General features: G+C 41.4%; 1 protein-coding gene across 2 annotated transcripts in view; it reads right to left on the bottom strand.

Moving 5' to 3' along the window:
• The window catches only part of FDC2 (2Fe-2S ferredoxin-like superfamily protein), a 53936-nt gene that overhangs the window by 14328 nt on the left and 20828 nt on the right, over positions 1-18780 (bottom strand). For both annotated transcript variants that reach the window (XM_087698927.1, XM_087698928.1), the window contains exons 2-3: positions 1928-1991; positions 1736-1824 (exon numbers count right to left, since the gene is read on the bottom strand). In XM_087698927.1, coding sequence (XP_087555053.1) covers positions 1736-1824; positions 1928-1991 — 153 coding nt within the window. The remainder of the gene's footprint in view (positions 1-1735; positions 1825-1927; positions 1992-18780) is intronic.

The raw sequence follows: 18780 nt of genomic DNA on the forward strand, positions 1-18780 counted from the left end.
GAAACTTTTCTCTCAAAAGAGCCTTAGTAAATACATTTGCCAAATTGTACTATATATGGATATAACCAAGTCAATCTCCCTTGCATGAAACCTCTGTTTGACATAATGATAATGCACCTCAATGTACTTAGTGTGAGCATGAAACACTTGATTCTCGCAACTGCCATGGCACTTTGGAGTCTGACTATTAATATAGATAGGAATGGGTGACTCCTGTCCCACACTCAGTTCAACAAAAGCCTTCTAACCCATACATAGTTCAACATAGATGTAAATGCTACCCCGTATTCAGCCTCACAAGTAAATGTGGCAATGTAGACTATTTCTTGCTCAGCCAAGAGATGCATGAGTCACCAAGAATGAAACGATTACCAGTAGTGGACACTCGGATGTCAAAGCAACCAACCCAATCACTGTCCGTGAATGCATACAAGCAAGGAAAACTTCCTCGAGGGTAGAAGAGGCCCAATTACTAAGTGCCCACCAAGGCAAACCTGTGGAAACTGAACAGAAAGCCAGAGCAAGAGAGAAAACCACGCTCAAAACTCAATGGCGTCAATGGCAATGGCAACTCACAAACTAGATGGAACTCTCATTAAAATACAAGGACAATGCTCAACTACACACACACACAGATGATAGTGGGCAGTGAATAGCAAGAGAGAAGAAGAGATTGCTGGAAGGTCACATCCACTAATGTGAGAATGATAGATGACTATGCAATCCCTAAGGTACTATAGTACCACACCTAAAGTGGGTGTTCACATGGGGAAAAAACCTTTCTCTGGCTACAAGGTGAAGTACCCATGGATAAGAGAGTGTTCACACCAGAACAGTGGAGGAACACAATAAGTGTTAACAATGTAGCCTCATCTTGAGGGTCACTCGATGAGCAAAGTTCTTGACCTAGTATAAGATAACCTGATCTAGACTTCAGCAGTGCTGTAGATGCATTTGACATGAACAAGGACAGAGTTAGTAAGGGTTCCAAATTGCAAGCAGGAGAGAGAAGATCTGAGGAGAGAAAAAATGATGGCTGAAGAGAGAAGACTGTACAAGCAGATGTGATCATGACCAGTAAGGAGAGGGAGACTGATTGCAATGATCAGTAAGGGTTGAGTCCTCCTAGACAGGAAATTTTCCAATCTGTCGACCAGCTTTAAATGCTGGTTGGAATGTAGTAAATACTGCCAACTGAGCCAGAAAGTGGTCGCACAAGCCTGCAAATGTCCACCCTGTCCAGCAGCATGGGAAGTGAGCACGATATGCAAGGAATGAAGTCGCCTGCTTGTGAAACACCACAAGGACTGCAGGACAAAGACGGGCTAGGACTTAGATAGCCATGGGCAGCAGGGAGCAAGTCTGAAAACCCTAATCTCCACCTGATGTGGCTTGGGTGATTGTTGAGCCCATGCACTCCACTACTTGACTTTTGAGTAATATGATTCGCCACATTTTACTTCACCAAAAGAAATTAGATAATGATCTAGCGAGCATAGCCTAGATCATGGATAGAGTGCTTGTTTGTGGATACAAGAACTTCCAAAGGAGCACACCTTAATGAAATATCAGCTCAGCAGCAACAGACAGCCATCCCCACCCTAGACTTCTCTTACACAAATTGGACCACTAGAAACTGTCATAGATGGGAGCTAAGAGGCAGGATTATATCTTGGTACATCTAGAAAGGGAGATGGAGCAAGGAGCAGCAGCAAAGAAGGATAGGGTGTCAAACCTGTGCTTTAAGTTCAGGAGATATGCCAAGTGCTTGTGGTTGATAGAGTTCTCCAGATTTCACACGCACAGCACATGCAGTACAGCAACCTGTTAGTTCGACACCACTTTTACAATCATTCAAACCAGTACAAAATTAACAATAAGCAGATAAAAGCATTATTAAATGAATGTCAGAACCAGGACCACATACCATGCCTGCATGAAAAAGGTAAATTTATATCCTGGTACTCTGCAGTGTGCAATATATACTGATCCTGCATAACAGCAACCAAAATGATAAGAAAAACAATATAAGGCTGCTTGGAGAGAGAGGGGGGACACACAGAGAGAAAAAAACAAACAAACAAAGTTGCATTAACATCTACAAAAGGCCAAATTGGCCCTTGAGACCAAAATGTTACATTTAAAAAGTCATGGAACTTTCCCAAGTCCCAAGATAGCTGTCATCTAATCCTATTACTAAGTGGAAAATAAACAATAAAAAATACATAGCTGATAAGTATAAAATGATGTCTAAGCCAGATACAATGTAGAACTACTCAAGAGGCACTCTCATCCCAAGATCTCTCTCATGGGTCTATCTAGCATAGAGAAATTTAAGTGGCAAGGTATGGTTCCCCAATGACGGTGTAGTATCCTCTATAACTACAAATGATGCCTCCTGCAAGGGCAAGGAGTTGCTAAGCGTGGTCAACGGACTTTGCACCTCTCTGTGGCTATGTCTAGGGTGGTTCCCTATGGTGGGGCCGCCACTCAATCCAAGGAGGGCTCTATAGTGGGGGAAGTGGTCAATGCTCAGTAGAACTCTTAAGTGTACGCTGGTGTGCAGCTCCCTATCTAAGAGGTGCTCTCTGTGATAGTGTAGCTCCAATAAGAAGAGCTCAAGGCATCTCTAATCCGGGAAGTCCATCACCCTAGATAGTGCCCCGAATCCCTATCTAAACAGGCAATGGAAACACCCTCTGATCTCATAATAAATTGGACATATACATATGTAGTACTCCTCTGTCTTCAGCTCGAGCTGATAGAACTAGCAAATCCTATCCTCTAAGGGGAGGGAGTTTGTGTTGTATCTGCTTTTCTGGATTCGTAGCTAGTGACAAGTGTAAGAATGTACAAAGCTATCACAAGGACGTGAAATTTTAAGATGCTTTAATCTTGCCGATAACATTTCATTAAATTATTAATCAAATGTGCAAGGTTATTTAGCACATGTAATGCACATGGCAAATATTTCTGGTAATAGACCAAGGACCCCGAAGATGCAGTGGGTATCAAAGGAAAAAGTTATAATAAGCTATACCTGACAAGTACTAGGTGGTGCTCAGTGTCAGATTTTGGCCTAGACCAATTTATTGACCACTAATGTCAATGGTGACATTAGAGACTAGGCATTAATTAATTAATTAATGCCGATCTAAGGGCTAATAACTGCTCAAGGATACTTGGAAGATAAATAATTGATAAATCGGCCCAACCAATTTGTCAATTATAAAGGCTAATAACTGCTCAAGGATACTTGGAAGATAAATAATTGATAAATTGGCCCAACCGATTTGTCAATTATTTGTCTTGCCCTTAGATCAGCATTAATTAATTAATTAATGCCTAGTCTCTAATGTCACCACTGACATTAGTGGCCAATGAATTGGTCTAGGCCAAAATCTTACACTGAGTACCACCTAGTATATATCAGGTATAACTTATTACAACTTTTGCCTTTAATACCCATTGCATCCTTGGGGTCCTTGGCTTGTTACCATGAAATAATTGCCATGTGCGTCACATGTGCTAAGCAACCTTGCACATTTGACTGATAATTTAATCAAATGTTATCGGCAAGATTAAAGCATCTTAAAATTTCACGTCCCCATGACAAGTTGTTCAATGGCACATCGTACACCATGAGACAAGCGTACATCCTTATATCCCGAGAGGATAACGAAGCCATCAAGGGTACGTGCAAAAGATGAATGCCATCTTTATCTCCAAATTCCTAAATAGGCGTCACCCATGTCTTGCATGTGTGTATCTAAATAATGTCCATCCTGATGATACGGTTCCAGCTCCTGTCGGCTAAGCTCCATGTGAGGGCAATCCAAGCTGTACTGTAGTGGTGGAAGGTGATTCATGTGTAATCCATGTAGCCATAACCATGCCTCTGTCCGACATATTAGCACTCAGTATCCCACAAAGAGAGAGAGAGAGAGAGAGAGTGTGTGTGTGTGTGTGTGTGTGTGTGTTGGTTGGGGGGGGGGGGGGGGGGGGGGGGGGGACCATTTATGGCTTGTGGTGAAACAAGAGATCCTTTGTGTAATCAACATGTGCAAATCTACCATGTTTTGAGGCTTGGCTAGATAGTATCATACTTAGCAAGTTCTATAAATACTTTGATCCACGCAAACATCCACTATAGAACAAAAATATAAGTTGAAACTAGCCTTCCTCCTCGAATAGGGTGATAATAACATGATTTTGTTAGCAATCATGTGTGTCTTATGCGGTCATCTCCTCCTTAGTCTGAGTCAAACAAGGACATTAGGAGCTCTAACGTTGTCTTTATCTATCATTTTATGTGTTTTAGACACTTTAGATGGAGTGCACATTAGTGCATTTCCTTTTGTGTACCTTTGGCTATTTTTTAGGGGTTTGACCACATTTAGGGTTTTCCCTCTTTTTCGCCTATATATAGGCAACCTACCCTCCCAGTTTTATTATCCATCATTGATCCTTCGTAAATCAGCCAGCCCTTCTCATTCTCTCATCCCCCTGCTACCATCTAGCGCCCACATTGACACATAGAGCTGCATGTTGGGGCTGACTGTTACAACCTTGTACCTTCAGCCATTGCAGTCACATTGTTCTCTCTCTTGCATTCTCTTTCTCTCCTAATTCTCTCCGTGTTCACTTTCCTCTTTCCGTTGCGCACTCTTACATGGTATCAGAGCCACGCGTGGGAGTTGGAGATCTCAAAGAGGAGTATGCTATCCGCGGTAAAACCAGCTAGGCACCATCCACACATGTTGTAGTCCCTGCGTTTGACATCCAATAGTGCAGGGTGGCCTGTTTCCATCCCATAGCAGGCTGTGTTTGGCATCAACATTTTGCATTTTGCATGAGAGCGCTTCTTCCCAAGCTGGGCGGCCATTACTCAGTGCAGACTTGTGTTTTCAGCAAGGCCGCCACTCTACATACGTGGATGGCACAACACAACCTGGGCGGCCTGTTTTCAAGCAAGTGCACTGCTACCGCATCTGCATTTTGATCCTACAAGGCAATCTCTAGGCTGGGTGGTCCTTTTCTCAGTTGGGCAGCCTGTTTTCTGTGTTGGACAGAGTCCTTATTCAGACCAGGCAGGCATATTACAATCCTGGGCAGCAACTTCATGGCTAGACAAGCGAGTAGTTTTGCTATGTTTCACACTAGACAGGTTCTTTTGACCTAGGTGACGTCATATTTCATCCACACAGCCTCCATAGCAAGCCAACATCAGGGCCAATTTGTGTCTATGCAGGGACTTGCTTTCTGAGCACTCCAAGTACTTGACCAGCCCCTGGATTGTCTATGTTTACAGGTTGAAGACCTGTTTTTGTCTACATTTACTGGCCCCTTTCTCTACCCGGCCTTGTGTGTTCCCTTCAACATCAAATACTCCCCTGTCTACCTTGCCTCAGTCAGTCTTCTTCTGTACCATGGCTCAATGGACCCCAATTATTGCGAGGACACCTCTTATGTCACCATTTATTCCAATGGCAGCATCTTCTTTTGTTTTCTTACTGGTACTTTATCGAAGGACATGTATGGCCGACATGTCTACTTTGGGGGATCATGTGGTTCGCGATCATTTAGACCAATCACCATCCAATCTCTCTTTCCCGCTATATTCTTCCAATGCCTCTGGTCCCTGATTAGCATTAATGGCATCTCCAAAGCAGATGCCAGTCCCACCCCCTCTCTCAACATCTGACAAGCTAGATGGGAAGAACTACCCTCTATGGCCATGCCACATGGAGTGTCTCCTCAATGATTGTGACCTTTGGGATTTTGTTATTGTCCCTATACCTCGACTTACCGTGGATCCTAATGATGGTGCAACCGCAGATTCGGCAACTTTAGGATATTGGTTGAATGCTAGAGCCCGCTCTTATCTCCTTTTGAGTTGTGCAGATTCTGTGCTCATGCATGTTAGACATATTTGCACTGCTATAGAGATATAGAGGAGATTGGCGTCTCTTCCAAATACAGACATTTGGGTATCATTTATCTCTTGAGTCGAAGCCACAACAACTCTCTATCGTTGCAGATTACCCTACAATCAAGGATCACATCCACAATATAGAGGAGATTCAGGATAAGCTTTCATTACTTGGTACAGACATTTTATAGGAGCACCTAGCTATGACACTTCTCTCACATCTTCCATCACCGACATATGATGTGTTCTACACCAGTCTTCTCACTTCTTGTACCTGCGATGTTAGAATATCAAGCTCCCGTTACTCTTCAGTCAGTCTATCTTTATGTGTGTGACCCACATTAGCTGGATACAGCTATACACGTGTGTGACATTCAATAAGTCGGTGTAGTCAGTGACTTAACCACAATTAGTCTTGGTTAGTCATACCTATGTGTGTCAGTCTCTTTCAGTTAGTATGATGGAAGAATAATGGAAGAAGAACAACAATGAGCTGAGGCTCATATTCCGCTTCACTCTGTCTCTCCCCCTCTTCCAACATGGTATCAGAGCTTGAACGCCTGAAGCCTAAAGACTTGGCAATGGCCATTTGACATCAAGACATCAAATTTGAAGAAAATGTCATCAAAGGAGACTGTGCTTGCAGCCCGTTTTTTTGCAGAAGCTATATCTTGCTACAGAAATGGTTTTTGGAGAAACGGCCAGCTATAAGTGACCGCTTCGACGTGGTCTACAAGTTTGCAGAAGAAAGTTTTTTCAAATTCCCTACAGATTTTGAGATATTCAGCACAAACCTGTGCAGACTGGTTGTTTACTGCAGTAAACAGCAGGTGATTCCAAGGCACTGGTGACTTTCATCCTAGCAATGTATATGCCCTTATTATCATGCATTTGAGCATGATATTGAAGTGTTAAATGCTTAGTTTTGGAGCTTATTTGCAGACTAGAAACAGTGAACTGATTGCTATCCTAAATTTGAAAATAATATACCTACAAGGTTAAAGTATCTGTGATGCTTATTTGCTACTGACAAATGCTTGGATCATACCACTTGAGTGGTAGATGCTTTTGGGGATATTGTGAGTGCTGAAAGTCCGAAGTTTGGACTGATTTGTTGCTGGTTATACTAGGGTATTGACTGGTTATTGTCTGCAAGAATGATGCCTATTATCTTCACTCGACATACATGCAATATATTCTAACTAGTTGGACATGTATCAACTCTTGCATAGAGTGGCAATTGAATGAGATGTTTTGGGGCTATTTTGAGGTCTGAATACTCTTGTTTTAACAAAGAAAATACTGCTGGTTATAGCAGTGGGCTGGCTGTATTTGGTACTACTACTTGCATACAGTACAAACATTGATACTTGTATGGATATAGTTTGTTGCTGGGATGTTTTGCCACTACCATAAAATGTTTTGAACTGATTTGAGCTTGGTTTATGCTCAATTGATTGTGTTTTTTCATTGTTGGAATATAGTTTATAGCAAGCAGGTTGTCAGCAAAACTGTCCTGAATAGCGAGAAACTGGTCATGAACTGTAGGAAAAGGAGTTAGATACTTATAGGTTGTATACATCACTGAATACCTAAGCTGCAACTATGGCAAATACTCAAGGCACTCACAATATGACTCAAATTGTGGGAGAAAAGCTAGACAACAAAAATTTTGCTTTATGGAAGTTCCATATGAAGATTTTTTGTTGGTAGAGGTTATTGGGACTTATGTACAGGTGATGAGACTGAACTTGAAATGCATGAAAGGAATCCAACAAATGATCAGAAAATGGCTCATAAGCTATGGACTGAGAGAGCATACAAGGTGTTACATTGGTTTTCCTTATGTATATCAGATGCTATGGTTATACAGATTACTGGATGTAGTTCCCCAAAGGATGCATGGGATATACTCATGAAGAATTATGAAAATGTAACACATATAAGAAAGATTCAGCTAAAACAATAGTTCAATAACATGACTAGGAATGGCAGAAGCATTCAAGCCTACACTACAAAGATCAAGAACATAGCGGATCAGCTTGCCACCATTGGATCTTCATTGTCTGAGGATGATATGATTGCAGTGACATTGAATGGACTTGGCAAAGAGTATAAAGCATTTGATACGTCTATTTCTATGAGAGTTGAATCCCCTGATTAGGATGAGTTGATTGCTTTGCTGCTACATGAGGAAGTTAAGCTTGGGCTGAATACAGGTTCTAGTACGTCTCAAAGCAAAGACACTATTCTTTACTCTAGCCAGTGTGGTAGAGGCGGCAGAGGCCGTGGCTCTTTTCGAGGTGTCGAGGAGACACTTAAAACACTTATAGACACTATCAGCAAAATGCCTGGAATGGCACAAATACACAGGGCCGGCTGGCGGCTTTAGAGCCAGGGGGTGATCACCCCATGGTAGAGGTGGTGGATCTGGTTCATGGCAGTCAAATGATTAGTCAAACAAAGATAATGACTATCATTATTGCGGCAGATATGGACACATTGCAAAGGATTGTTACAAGAAGCAGGGAGATATAAAGGCAAAGGGCAAACATCATGGACACTATGCATTTTCTAGCGGTGCTCATGATGAGCAAGTTGACAGATTGTTTGCCATGCAACATGTGTATAAGAATGCATCTAAGCAGAACAGAGATAAGAGATGGTACATTGATTTAGGGGCTTCAAATCATATGACATCCCATGGAGAATGGTTTGATGAGATGGTTGCAAGTTCACATGGTTATGTGTGTCCTAGGGATGACACCCAGCATGACATGCAGCACACAGGAATTGTTCCGCCGTTGATGCCTGATGGCAAGAAAAAGAGCATGCATGATGTATTACATGTACCTACAATAACCAAGAATCTTTTGTCAATTGGACAAATGGCAACTGCAGGTGAGATTTAATAGAAATGGATGCTTTGTGAAGAATATGGTAATGGCTACAAATTAATTGCTAGAGGCCAAAGAGATGGCAGAATGTTTACTCTTGATGCATCAATTCCAGAATTGAAAGCAATCATATTTGCACATGATAATGGTACTATACGGGATGTTAAGATATGGCATAAGCGGATTGGCTATGTGAATGTACAAAAGCTGAAATTTATGCAACAGAAGGAGATTGTGCTTGGATTGCCTAAGTTCAAGTATCATGACTTTGGACATATATATGATGCATGTCAGTTTGGAAAGCAAGCACAATTTCCATTTATGAGACATGTACAGAATAGCTCACGACCCTTGCAATTGGTACATTTAGATGTATGGGGTCTGTCTCATAATGCTTCGTTTGGTGGTGCTCGTTACTATGTATCCTTCATTGATGATTTCAGCAGGTATACTTGCTTTACATACTGAAACATAAGGATGATGTGTTTGATGCATTCAAGGACTTCAAGAAGCATGCTGAAAATTAGTTCAACTGTAAAATTTCATGTCTTAGATCAAATGGAAGTGGAGAATATGTCTCTAATTACTTTGACAGGTACCTTCCTAAACATGGGATCAGAAGACAGTTAACTTGCAGTTATACACCACAGCAAAATGGTGTAGCAAAAAGAAAAAATAGGGTATTGATGGAATCAGCAAGAGCCATGCTGAATGAGAAGAGTTTGCCAAATGATTATTGGGCTGAAGCAGTAGTGACTGTTGTCTATATGTTGAATAGAACTCCTACAGCAGGGATTCATAATGTAACTCCATATGAGAGGTTGTATGGTCATAAGCCTGACATTTCACACTTGAAGGTATTTGGCAGCATTGCATATGTGCATGTTCCTGATGAAAATAGGAAGAAATTGGATCCTAAAGCTGTCAAGAGTGTGTTCATTGGTTATGCACAAGACCGGAAAGCTTACAAGTGTTATGTATCGTCTACACATGAGACATTGATTAGCAGAGATGTTATTTTTGATGAGCTGGCATCATGGTATGGTAATCCTATTGCAGTGGCTACTGATGGATCAGCCAACACTAGTAATGCTGAAAATATACCTACAGTGAGTACATCTATGAGTGGTCCTAGAGGTGATGGGTCACCTACAGTAAGTCCTTGGTCAGGACGCTTGTGGAGTCATACTCCTACGTCCACTGACACGGATATGTCAGTGAGAGGAAGATTGGATAAGGGAAAAGAAAAGGTGCTTGAGGATGTGACAGGTCCACTTATAGCAGATTATGAGTCATCTAACAGCAACAGTTTGGATAGTGAGTTGGGCATTTCATCTATTATGACGCCTGGAGCAAGGCAAAGTCGTTATATATCACCTCATGAGAGGCAAGCTCAAAGTGAACCACAATTACGGAGATCTGAGAGAGTCACAAAACCAGTTGACAAATTTACATACACTGGTTATTCAGCCCGCCATTATGCATATATGGCCAGTGTGATAGGTTACAAAGAACCTACAAAGTTTGATGATGCAGTTACAGATAATAACTGATGTGCTACCATGGATGAGGAGTATGCAGCCCTGGCTGAAAATGAGACATGGGAATTGGTTGAGTTGCCTGAAGGCAAAGCCCCCATTGGTTGCAAATGGGTATACAAGGTTAAGTGCAAGTCAGATGGTTCGTTAGAACGCTATAAGGCCAGGCTGGTTGCAAAAGAGTATGCACAGCAATATGGCCTTGACTATGAGAAGAATTTCAGTCCAGTGGCTAAAATGGCAACAGTAAGAACTGTTATTGCTTTGGCAACATACAAAGGCTGGATATCATGGCAAATGGATATCAAGAATGATTTCTTGAACAGTGATTTGGTTGAGGAAGTATATATGGAGCAGCTTGAAGGCTATGTTCACCGGACTTTCCTACACATGTATGTAAGCTGAAAAAGGCTTTATATGGACTGAAACAGGCACCTAGAGTATGGAATGCTCGGATCAGCAGTTATTTACAGTAACATGGATTTAGATTGGGTGATGCAGATTACAGTCTGTTCACGAAGAAGACAGATCGTGGATATGTGTTTCTAGTGGTTTATGTAGATGATCTTATCATCATTGGAGATGATGAAGAGGGCATTGCTGAAATTAAATCATGTTTACAGGCTGAATTCAAAGTCAAAGACCTTGGTGAACTAAAGTATTTTCTTGGGATTGAGGTAGTCTCTACGTCTCAAGCTATATGGCTGCTACAGAAGCAACATGCTCATGACATGTTACAGAAGTATAGTATAGCTGAATGCAAACGCTACAAAAGGAATATGCTCATGACATGTTACAGAAGTATGGTATGGCTGAATGAAAACTTATGGAGACACCTCTTAATCAAAATGTCAAGCTGCAAATTGATGTTGGGAATGACATACAGAATGTGACCATGTATCGACAGATGGTGGGCAGCTTGATATATTACCCATCCTGACTTATGTTATGCAGTGGGGCTGATTAGTCAATTCATGCAGAAGCCTCGCAAACCACATTAGATGCAGTCAGGAGGATCTTGAGATATGTAAAGGGTACTACAGATTATAGGTTGTTTTATGCATATGGAAAATCTCTTGACTTGATAGGGTTTACTGATGCTAATTGGGCTGGTTGTGCCTATGACAGAAGGTCAACCAGTGGTTACTTGATTTCAGCAGTCAATTGGCCTTCACCCGCTTTAATGGAGATGGAAAATGCCCCAAATTCATTGATTTGCTGGTCCCTCCACTTGAATTTGACTGAAAACAGCTTCAGCCTTGTTGATTCCAAGTCTTGGAGCTTCCAATTTCTAGCAACTTCCCGAGGCTATTGATAAACCCTAATTTTTGCCAGATTAGGGTTTACAGCAAAGAAATCTGAAATTTCTCAACCTCTGGTGATCTCAATGCTGTAATCTTTAAAGCAAGGCTATAGAAAGGATGGGAGATGAGAGAGAATGCTGAGGAGAGAGAAAATTCAAACTTTGTTCGCGAAAAACTCAAGAAAATTTGTCAATCTGCTGCTGCTGCCCTATCTCAACAGCCTGTAAATGCTATCGCCTGATGTTGGAAACCCTCTCCCTATTGTCACCTATAATAAATGCTCGGAATTGAACTCTCCATCTTTGCTAGAAAGAGGGGTTCTCTCCTGATGGTCGTAGCTCAGAAGGTGAGTCCATTTGCAGCAGTGATACATCACTTGGTTGGGCTAGACCTACTTGCTCGTAGTCGATTACGCTCGTGTACTCCAACCAAGTTTGATCGTAGTCCTTGTGTTTGATTCCTTTCCCTACTCTAAGTGCACTCTGCTTACGTGGTCTGGGGTCTACTCGTATTTGTTCAATCATATGTCCCCCAATGTTGTACTCTAGGGTATCAACTTTCTTTTCTCTCTCTTCATTGAAGGAACAACAATCCTCATATTTGTCATCGGAGCTGTCTTTGTCCAATTACTCCTGGTTCTCCTGGTTCTGACTATTCCCTTCTTGTTGGTCGAGAAGTAAGGCCAATTATACTTCAAGTTCCAATCGTGCACCTTGGATCATCGCCATTCAGGCTCATCAAAGAGATCTTTTCCACTAGCAGCGTAGATGCTGTCAGTTGCAGTTTGGAGGTCCCCAAGAGCTGTCACTTGCAGCTAACTTACTCTTTCCTACTGGAAAATGGAGGAAAAACAGTCCCAATCAGCTCCAACAACTCCCCACGATTCACAACAGTAGAATGGTCACGTTTTTCCTCTTCTTCAGCCTCCCACTAGCCTTCATGGGCAAGTTTGCCAAATGGAAGCCTTTCCAAATGGTTTTTCCAGCATTATCCGTAATTAAATTTTAAGTCTTTAAATATTAAAAATCAATCTATTAATTATTTCGGTGCCAAAAAAAAAAAAAAACTGACTAGTCAATAGTTAAATTGGCTAGTCAACTACCATTCTCGAGTGTCTCTGCGCCATCTTTGACCATCGGATTGGCGTTAGGTACCATTAAAGGCCACTCTATAGTGTCACCAATTGACACTTATGGCCAAATGAATGACCTTTGCCAACAATTGGCACCAGATACCACCAAGTACCTGTGTAGTATAACTTGTAGCAGCTTTTGCCTTTGACATCCCATGATTTCCTCGGGTCCTAGGCTCGCAAATTTACTCTAACTCCAGTTACACCTCACATATGCAACATTTACTTAACCATGTGATTAAAAATTAATCCACATGTTAAGTGAGATTTCAAAAATACATATTCTCATGACAATTCTTCCCCTTAAAATCCTTGTAATCGTCCTTGATTGCACTACCAGATGCATCAAAAGCAAAATAGTAGACTAGAATTTCTACAAGGCATCATAGTTAGCACAACATTGTGTACTATTGCTCAACCATTCCATATGCCCAACACATGTTAAAAAATACCAGCCACTCATAACATAACATAATACTCATAAAGAATCTCAAAAACATTGCCAAATTATCATGTGACATGTCTATTTCTCATGAGCTCAACTCATCTAGCAAAACCAAACTATAGCATAGCATAAACCAAGTATAAACCATGGCTAAAACATCAATGGCATCATAACATATGCTGCCCTCCACAAAACCAGCTGAATACCACTGAATATTAATGATCATACATTGAAAACCAGCATTTGTTAATCAGTCCTCGATGATCATTGATCAATGCAAATGTGCAGTTTCAAAGATGGGATAAAAACCATACCCATTTGCATGCCATGATGGACAATTTTCAGAGCTAAGAGTGAATGCATAGAGAGTTGAGAGCAGTAGTGAGAAAAGTGAGTATGACACTTGATGTTCGGTACCAAAGACTAGTGTACCACTTTTAGGTTTTGAATATATATAAAGTACAACAAGTGAAGGGTGCGTGCACACCCGAACACGGTAAAAGGCATAATAAGCCTTTATTCCCAACAACCTTCCATCTAAAGGCAATGTGCCTGAAGGTAAGGGAAAGAATCGGCTAAGTCTATGTATGTACAAAGTTGAGAGACACATATACTATCCAACCCCCATCATCTAGTGGCAATAAGCAAACCGCTCAGTTGGAAGACCCTTCGTAAGGTCTGTAGAGTTATCATCTGTATGTACCTTGACAAGCTCAATGCCTTTGTTGTCAAGTACATCCCTAACAAAGTGATACTTCACCTGCATGTGCTTTGTCTTTGCGTGAAAGACAGAATTCTGTGCTAAATGAGTCTGCACATACCCTTTGGCAACCAATCGTGCCTTATAGCGCTTAATGAAACCAGTCTTCCTCCTTGGATAGGGTGGTAAATAACCTGATTAAGCACTATTTACAGCAATTAACAAATTCACAAAACTGAAATGCACACTTTACCATATAATCTTGGACATTGGACACCTTGTTGGCCCCAAAACTAGCACCCCTTTCAATATTTATTTAGCTTAATTGAAGAAGTTGATGTACAATGGGATTCTCCCAATCCTTTTCGATATTCCAACTCCCCTTGCTGTCCAAAGTGACCAGCAAGTCTTCAATCTGATTTGCCCCTTCATCCCGACAATCAATTGGCCTTCATGCGCTTTGATGGAGATGGAAAATGCCCCAAATTCATTGATTTGCTGATCCCTTCACCTGAATTTGACTGAAAACAGCTTCAGCCCTATTGAATCCAAGTCTTGGAGCTTCCAATTTTTGGGACGCTTCCCGAGGCTGTTGCAGAAACCTAATTTCTACTGATTAGGGTTTATAGTAGAGAAATCTGAAATTTCTTAACCTCTCGTGATCTCAATGCTGTAACCTTTGGAGCAAGGCTAGGAGATGAAAGAGAATGCTGAGGAGAAAGAAAATTCAGACTTTCTTCACGAAGAACTGAAGAAAATCTGTCATTTACTGCTACTGCCCTGTCTCAACGGCTGTAGGTGCTGACACCTATTGTTGATTGGTATTTTCCTACCCCTAATTGCCTTAGAAGGTCCTCCAATGGCTGCAAATTAGACCAACAGCATCTCCTCCCTCTCTCTTGCAAACTAAATACACTAAAATGCCTCTCTCCAGCCTCTAAAGACGTTTTTCAATCTTGCATGGGCATTTTTGACAAGTGACAGTCTTCCCAAATGGTTTTTCCAGTATTATCCATAGTTAAATATTAATTTTCAGTCTTTAAATACTAAAAATTAATCTAATAATTATTTCAATGCCTTGAAAAATAATCTGACTGACCAATAATTAAATTGGCTATGCAACTTCCATTTTTGAGTCTCTGCGCCATCTTTGACCATCATATTGGCGTTAGATACCATTAAACGCCACTTCTCTAGTGTCACCGACTGACACTTATGGCCAAATGAATGACCTAGGCCAACAACTAGCACCAAATAACGCCAAGTACTTCTGCAGCATAACTTATAGCAACTTTTGCCTTTGACATCCCGCGATTTCCTCGGATCCCAGACTTGTAAATTTACTCTAAACCCAATTACACCTCACATGTGCAACATTTACTTAACCATGTGATTAAAAATTAATCCACATGTTAAGTGAGGTTTCAAAAATACATGTCCTCATGATAGTTGAATAGATCCATCTGACTTATGCTGACCTTGTAAACCCATTTGCAACCAATAGCTTTCTTGCCTCCATATAAAGGCACAAACTCCCATGTGTCATTATCCATAAGTACAACAATCTCTTCATCCATAGCACAATGTCAATACTCATTACCCACTCCATCCTCAAAACAAGTGGGTTCCACATCCTTTACAACCTTAGCCATGTATGCATAGTGATAAGCTATATAGCTATCATATATCAATCGTTGCGTTGGCTTTCTCACTCTACTTGACCTACGTGGATCTAGAACACTATCAAGTGCTTTAGCATCCTCTTGTGTCTTCCGCACACCAAGTGTTTTAATAGAAAAAATCCCAAAACCCTCATCCAAGCTCTACTCAGAGCCATCTAAATCAACATCAACATGAGAGAAACCTAATGATATATCTATCACAATAGGTAAATTCACAACTTTCTCTTTATCTTTTCTTGATATCTATGATGTACTTAGTAGAATAATCTGTGACCTCAATCTGCCACTCCAAGGTCTATCAATAGAACCAGGATTAGGAGACTCTCGTGGTTCATTTAATGTCTATGACTACTGAACTATTTTCTGCACAGCTACACTCTCATACTTATCAACCCCAACTGCATTCTACACATTGTTGTACCGGCTACTCATTTATCAAAAACAACATCCCTACTAACTCTCGGCTCACATGTAGCAGGGTTATGACAGTGGAACCACTTATCACATGACTCCTATAGATAACATTTTTAGTTCCAAAGACCCTATAGCCGAGAGAATCTGCATAGAAAATAATTCTCGGTCAAGATTCAGGCCCAAGGTCACATCAATTTTCCCACTTACTAGAATCCGGATTTGGCTTCATTGGATGATGTCTATCATATTTCCCACCTTAGGGTGAACGTGTTGTCCATTTAACAATTTGCTAGTTAGGATGAGTAGTTTTCTTCACAGCGATCACAAACGAGGTCCTAGACTCTCAGACTAATTTAGTGATTGCTCACGGCAAGGCACAGCTTAATGGCCTTTACCACATGATCCATTTTCTTACCGAGCCAACTACTGATAATTCAAACTTTCATCGCTTCCAAGCCTTGGCCACCACATAAGAGCCCATGGACGTTGAGCATCTTTGATATTTTTGCTTAGGACGTCTTAGATATGACTCTTTATCAACTGTTGCATCAAGGGATGGTTGAGGGCCTTCCACACCTAAAACTAGCAGAAGAAGTCTATAAAGCATGTTAGCTAAGTAAGCAACATTGTACACCCTTTCCTCAATAATCTACCACACGTGCTAAAGAAACCCTTAGACTTATTCATGTAGATCTTTGTGGTCCTACATCCATTGTCACCTTGAATGGCGCATTATACTTCTTTTTGACAGTGGATGATTTCTCTAGGTACATGTGGGTGTACTTCCTTGAGCACAAGTCAGATGCCTTCACTTATTTCAATGCTTGGGTGCTACTAGTTCATAACCAGACTGGACATCATGTGGGTACTATGAGGAGTAATTCTAGTGGCGAGTTTACCTCCCACAAGTTCTCTAAGTTTCTACAAGAGCAGGGCATTGCATGATGGAAACTCACCTCTACCAACTCCCCTACATAGAATGGGGTCAGAGAGCGTAGAAACCAAACAATCATGAATATATGTCATGATCTATGTTATTCGCAGCACGGCTCCCCAAACACCTTTGGATTGAGACTATTAACACTTCAATGTACATCCTTCACCGATATTCAACTACGGTGGTCCCTAAAAAAACTCCGTATGAGGCATTCGTTGGCTCTCAACCTATTGTTTCTCACTTTAGAGTCTTCGATAGTCATGCTTATATGAACACCCCTAATGACAAGATAGAAAAGCTCACCCTCGAGCTGATCTATTGATCTTTGTGGCCTATGCTTCCGAAGTGAAAGCCTATTGTTTGTTCAATCCTCTGTAAACAAGGTCATCATTAGGAGAAAAATCACCTTTGATGAGAGGGACATCGTGCACCTCTACAACGGACTCTGCAGCCTCACCTCCGCTCACATCTCATGGAATCGTGCCTTTTGAGCCATGTCGACTGCCCACTCCTAACCTTCCTGTAGACACTTCAGCTCCCAAGCCCCCTCCACAAGATCCATTACCTCATTGGTACCAGCAAACCATGTGGGATTCGAGGATCGTTCCATTGGATTCCGCTCAGGAGTGTTAGCAGATTAGTCAGTTCATGGCTGAGTCTGTGCATGTGGTACAGTAGGCTGGGCACCGGAGATATTTTAGGCATTTTATTTGTCAATATTTATTGTGATTTGGCATTATTTGCAGCCAATCGGTCAGCATTTCATGTTGGCTAACCAGTCATATTTTATGGCATTTATTTGGCCTATATATTCTCTAGCTTCCTCCACATTCATTTTTATCACCTGATAGTTCTTGGGGGGAGGGAGCATGTGCCAGTGCCCCCACAGTTGGTGACTCACATTGCTTTTGTACTATCTCATGTCTTGGTATATTTATTCCATTTCCTAAGTATACATCTAAGTTCTCATCTGTATTGTGTTCTCTCTTTCTTTTCTTTTGTCTTGTGTTCAGCAATTTATTTCAGCACATGTTTATGCTTCCATTGCTGCACCACTTCTGACATGGTATCAGATTTTAGGAGCAGTGCTTCACTATGATTTCTTGCTGATTTCAGGACTGTTTTCACCCTTGCTAATCATGAGACTTCTGCTCCAACTAGGCGACCTGTTTTACCTGCGTTTTTTGCTAACATCAGCATCCGTACAGCCTACATGTCCGTTTCAGCTTGCGTTATGGTCCCTCTGCGTCTCCTCCTGGCTGGGCACTCATTATTAGGCCGTTTTTGGTATTTTGGCAGTTTTTTACTGATTTTTTGCAGCAGCTTTTGTCTTATTTCAGTCAAATTTTGGGTTATACTGTATGTGAAGTCTTGCTTTTTGCAGTCTGTGCTTGTGTTTTGGCTGTGTTCCCTCTCCAAATACCTTCTTTTCTTTACTTCTCTTCTAATCTAAATCCTCTATAAATGGCTCCTCCATGCACATCCACTGATAACAAGCTCCATGGACCTGATTATCACACATGGAGTGTGGTAATGAAGGCCTGGTTCATCCAAAAGTGGTTGTGGCACATGGTTTGCGAAGCTATTGTTGAGAAACCCTTCACCCTTCATCCGCAGTTTGCGTTTTTGCGTTTCTGCATTTTGCATTTAGGGTTTGCAACCCCAAAAAGGGGCGCCATCCTAGACTGACTATGCCTATTTATAGGCCACTCTCTCATTCATTCCTCACAGCTGATTCATTCAATCCGTCACCTCTTCTCTCCAGCCTCTCCACTACCCTCACACCCCTTCAGGAGGAC

This window comes from Lygodium microphyllum, chromosome 18, assembly GCF_053477565.2.
Source record: "Lygodium microphyllum isolate KBCC chromosome 18, Lygodium_microphyllum_v1.1.10, whole genome shotgun sequence".
Lineage (NCBI taxonomy): Eukaryota > Viridiplantae > Streptophyta > Polypodiopsida > Schizaeales > Lygodiaceae > Lygodium > Lygodium microphyllum.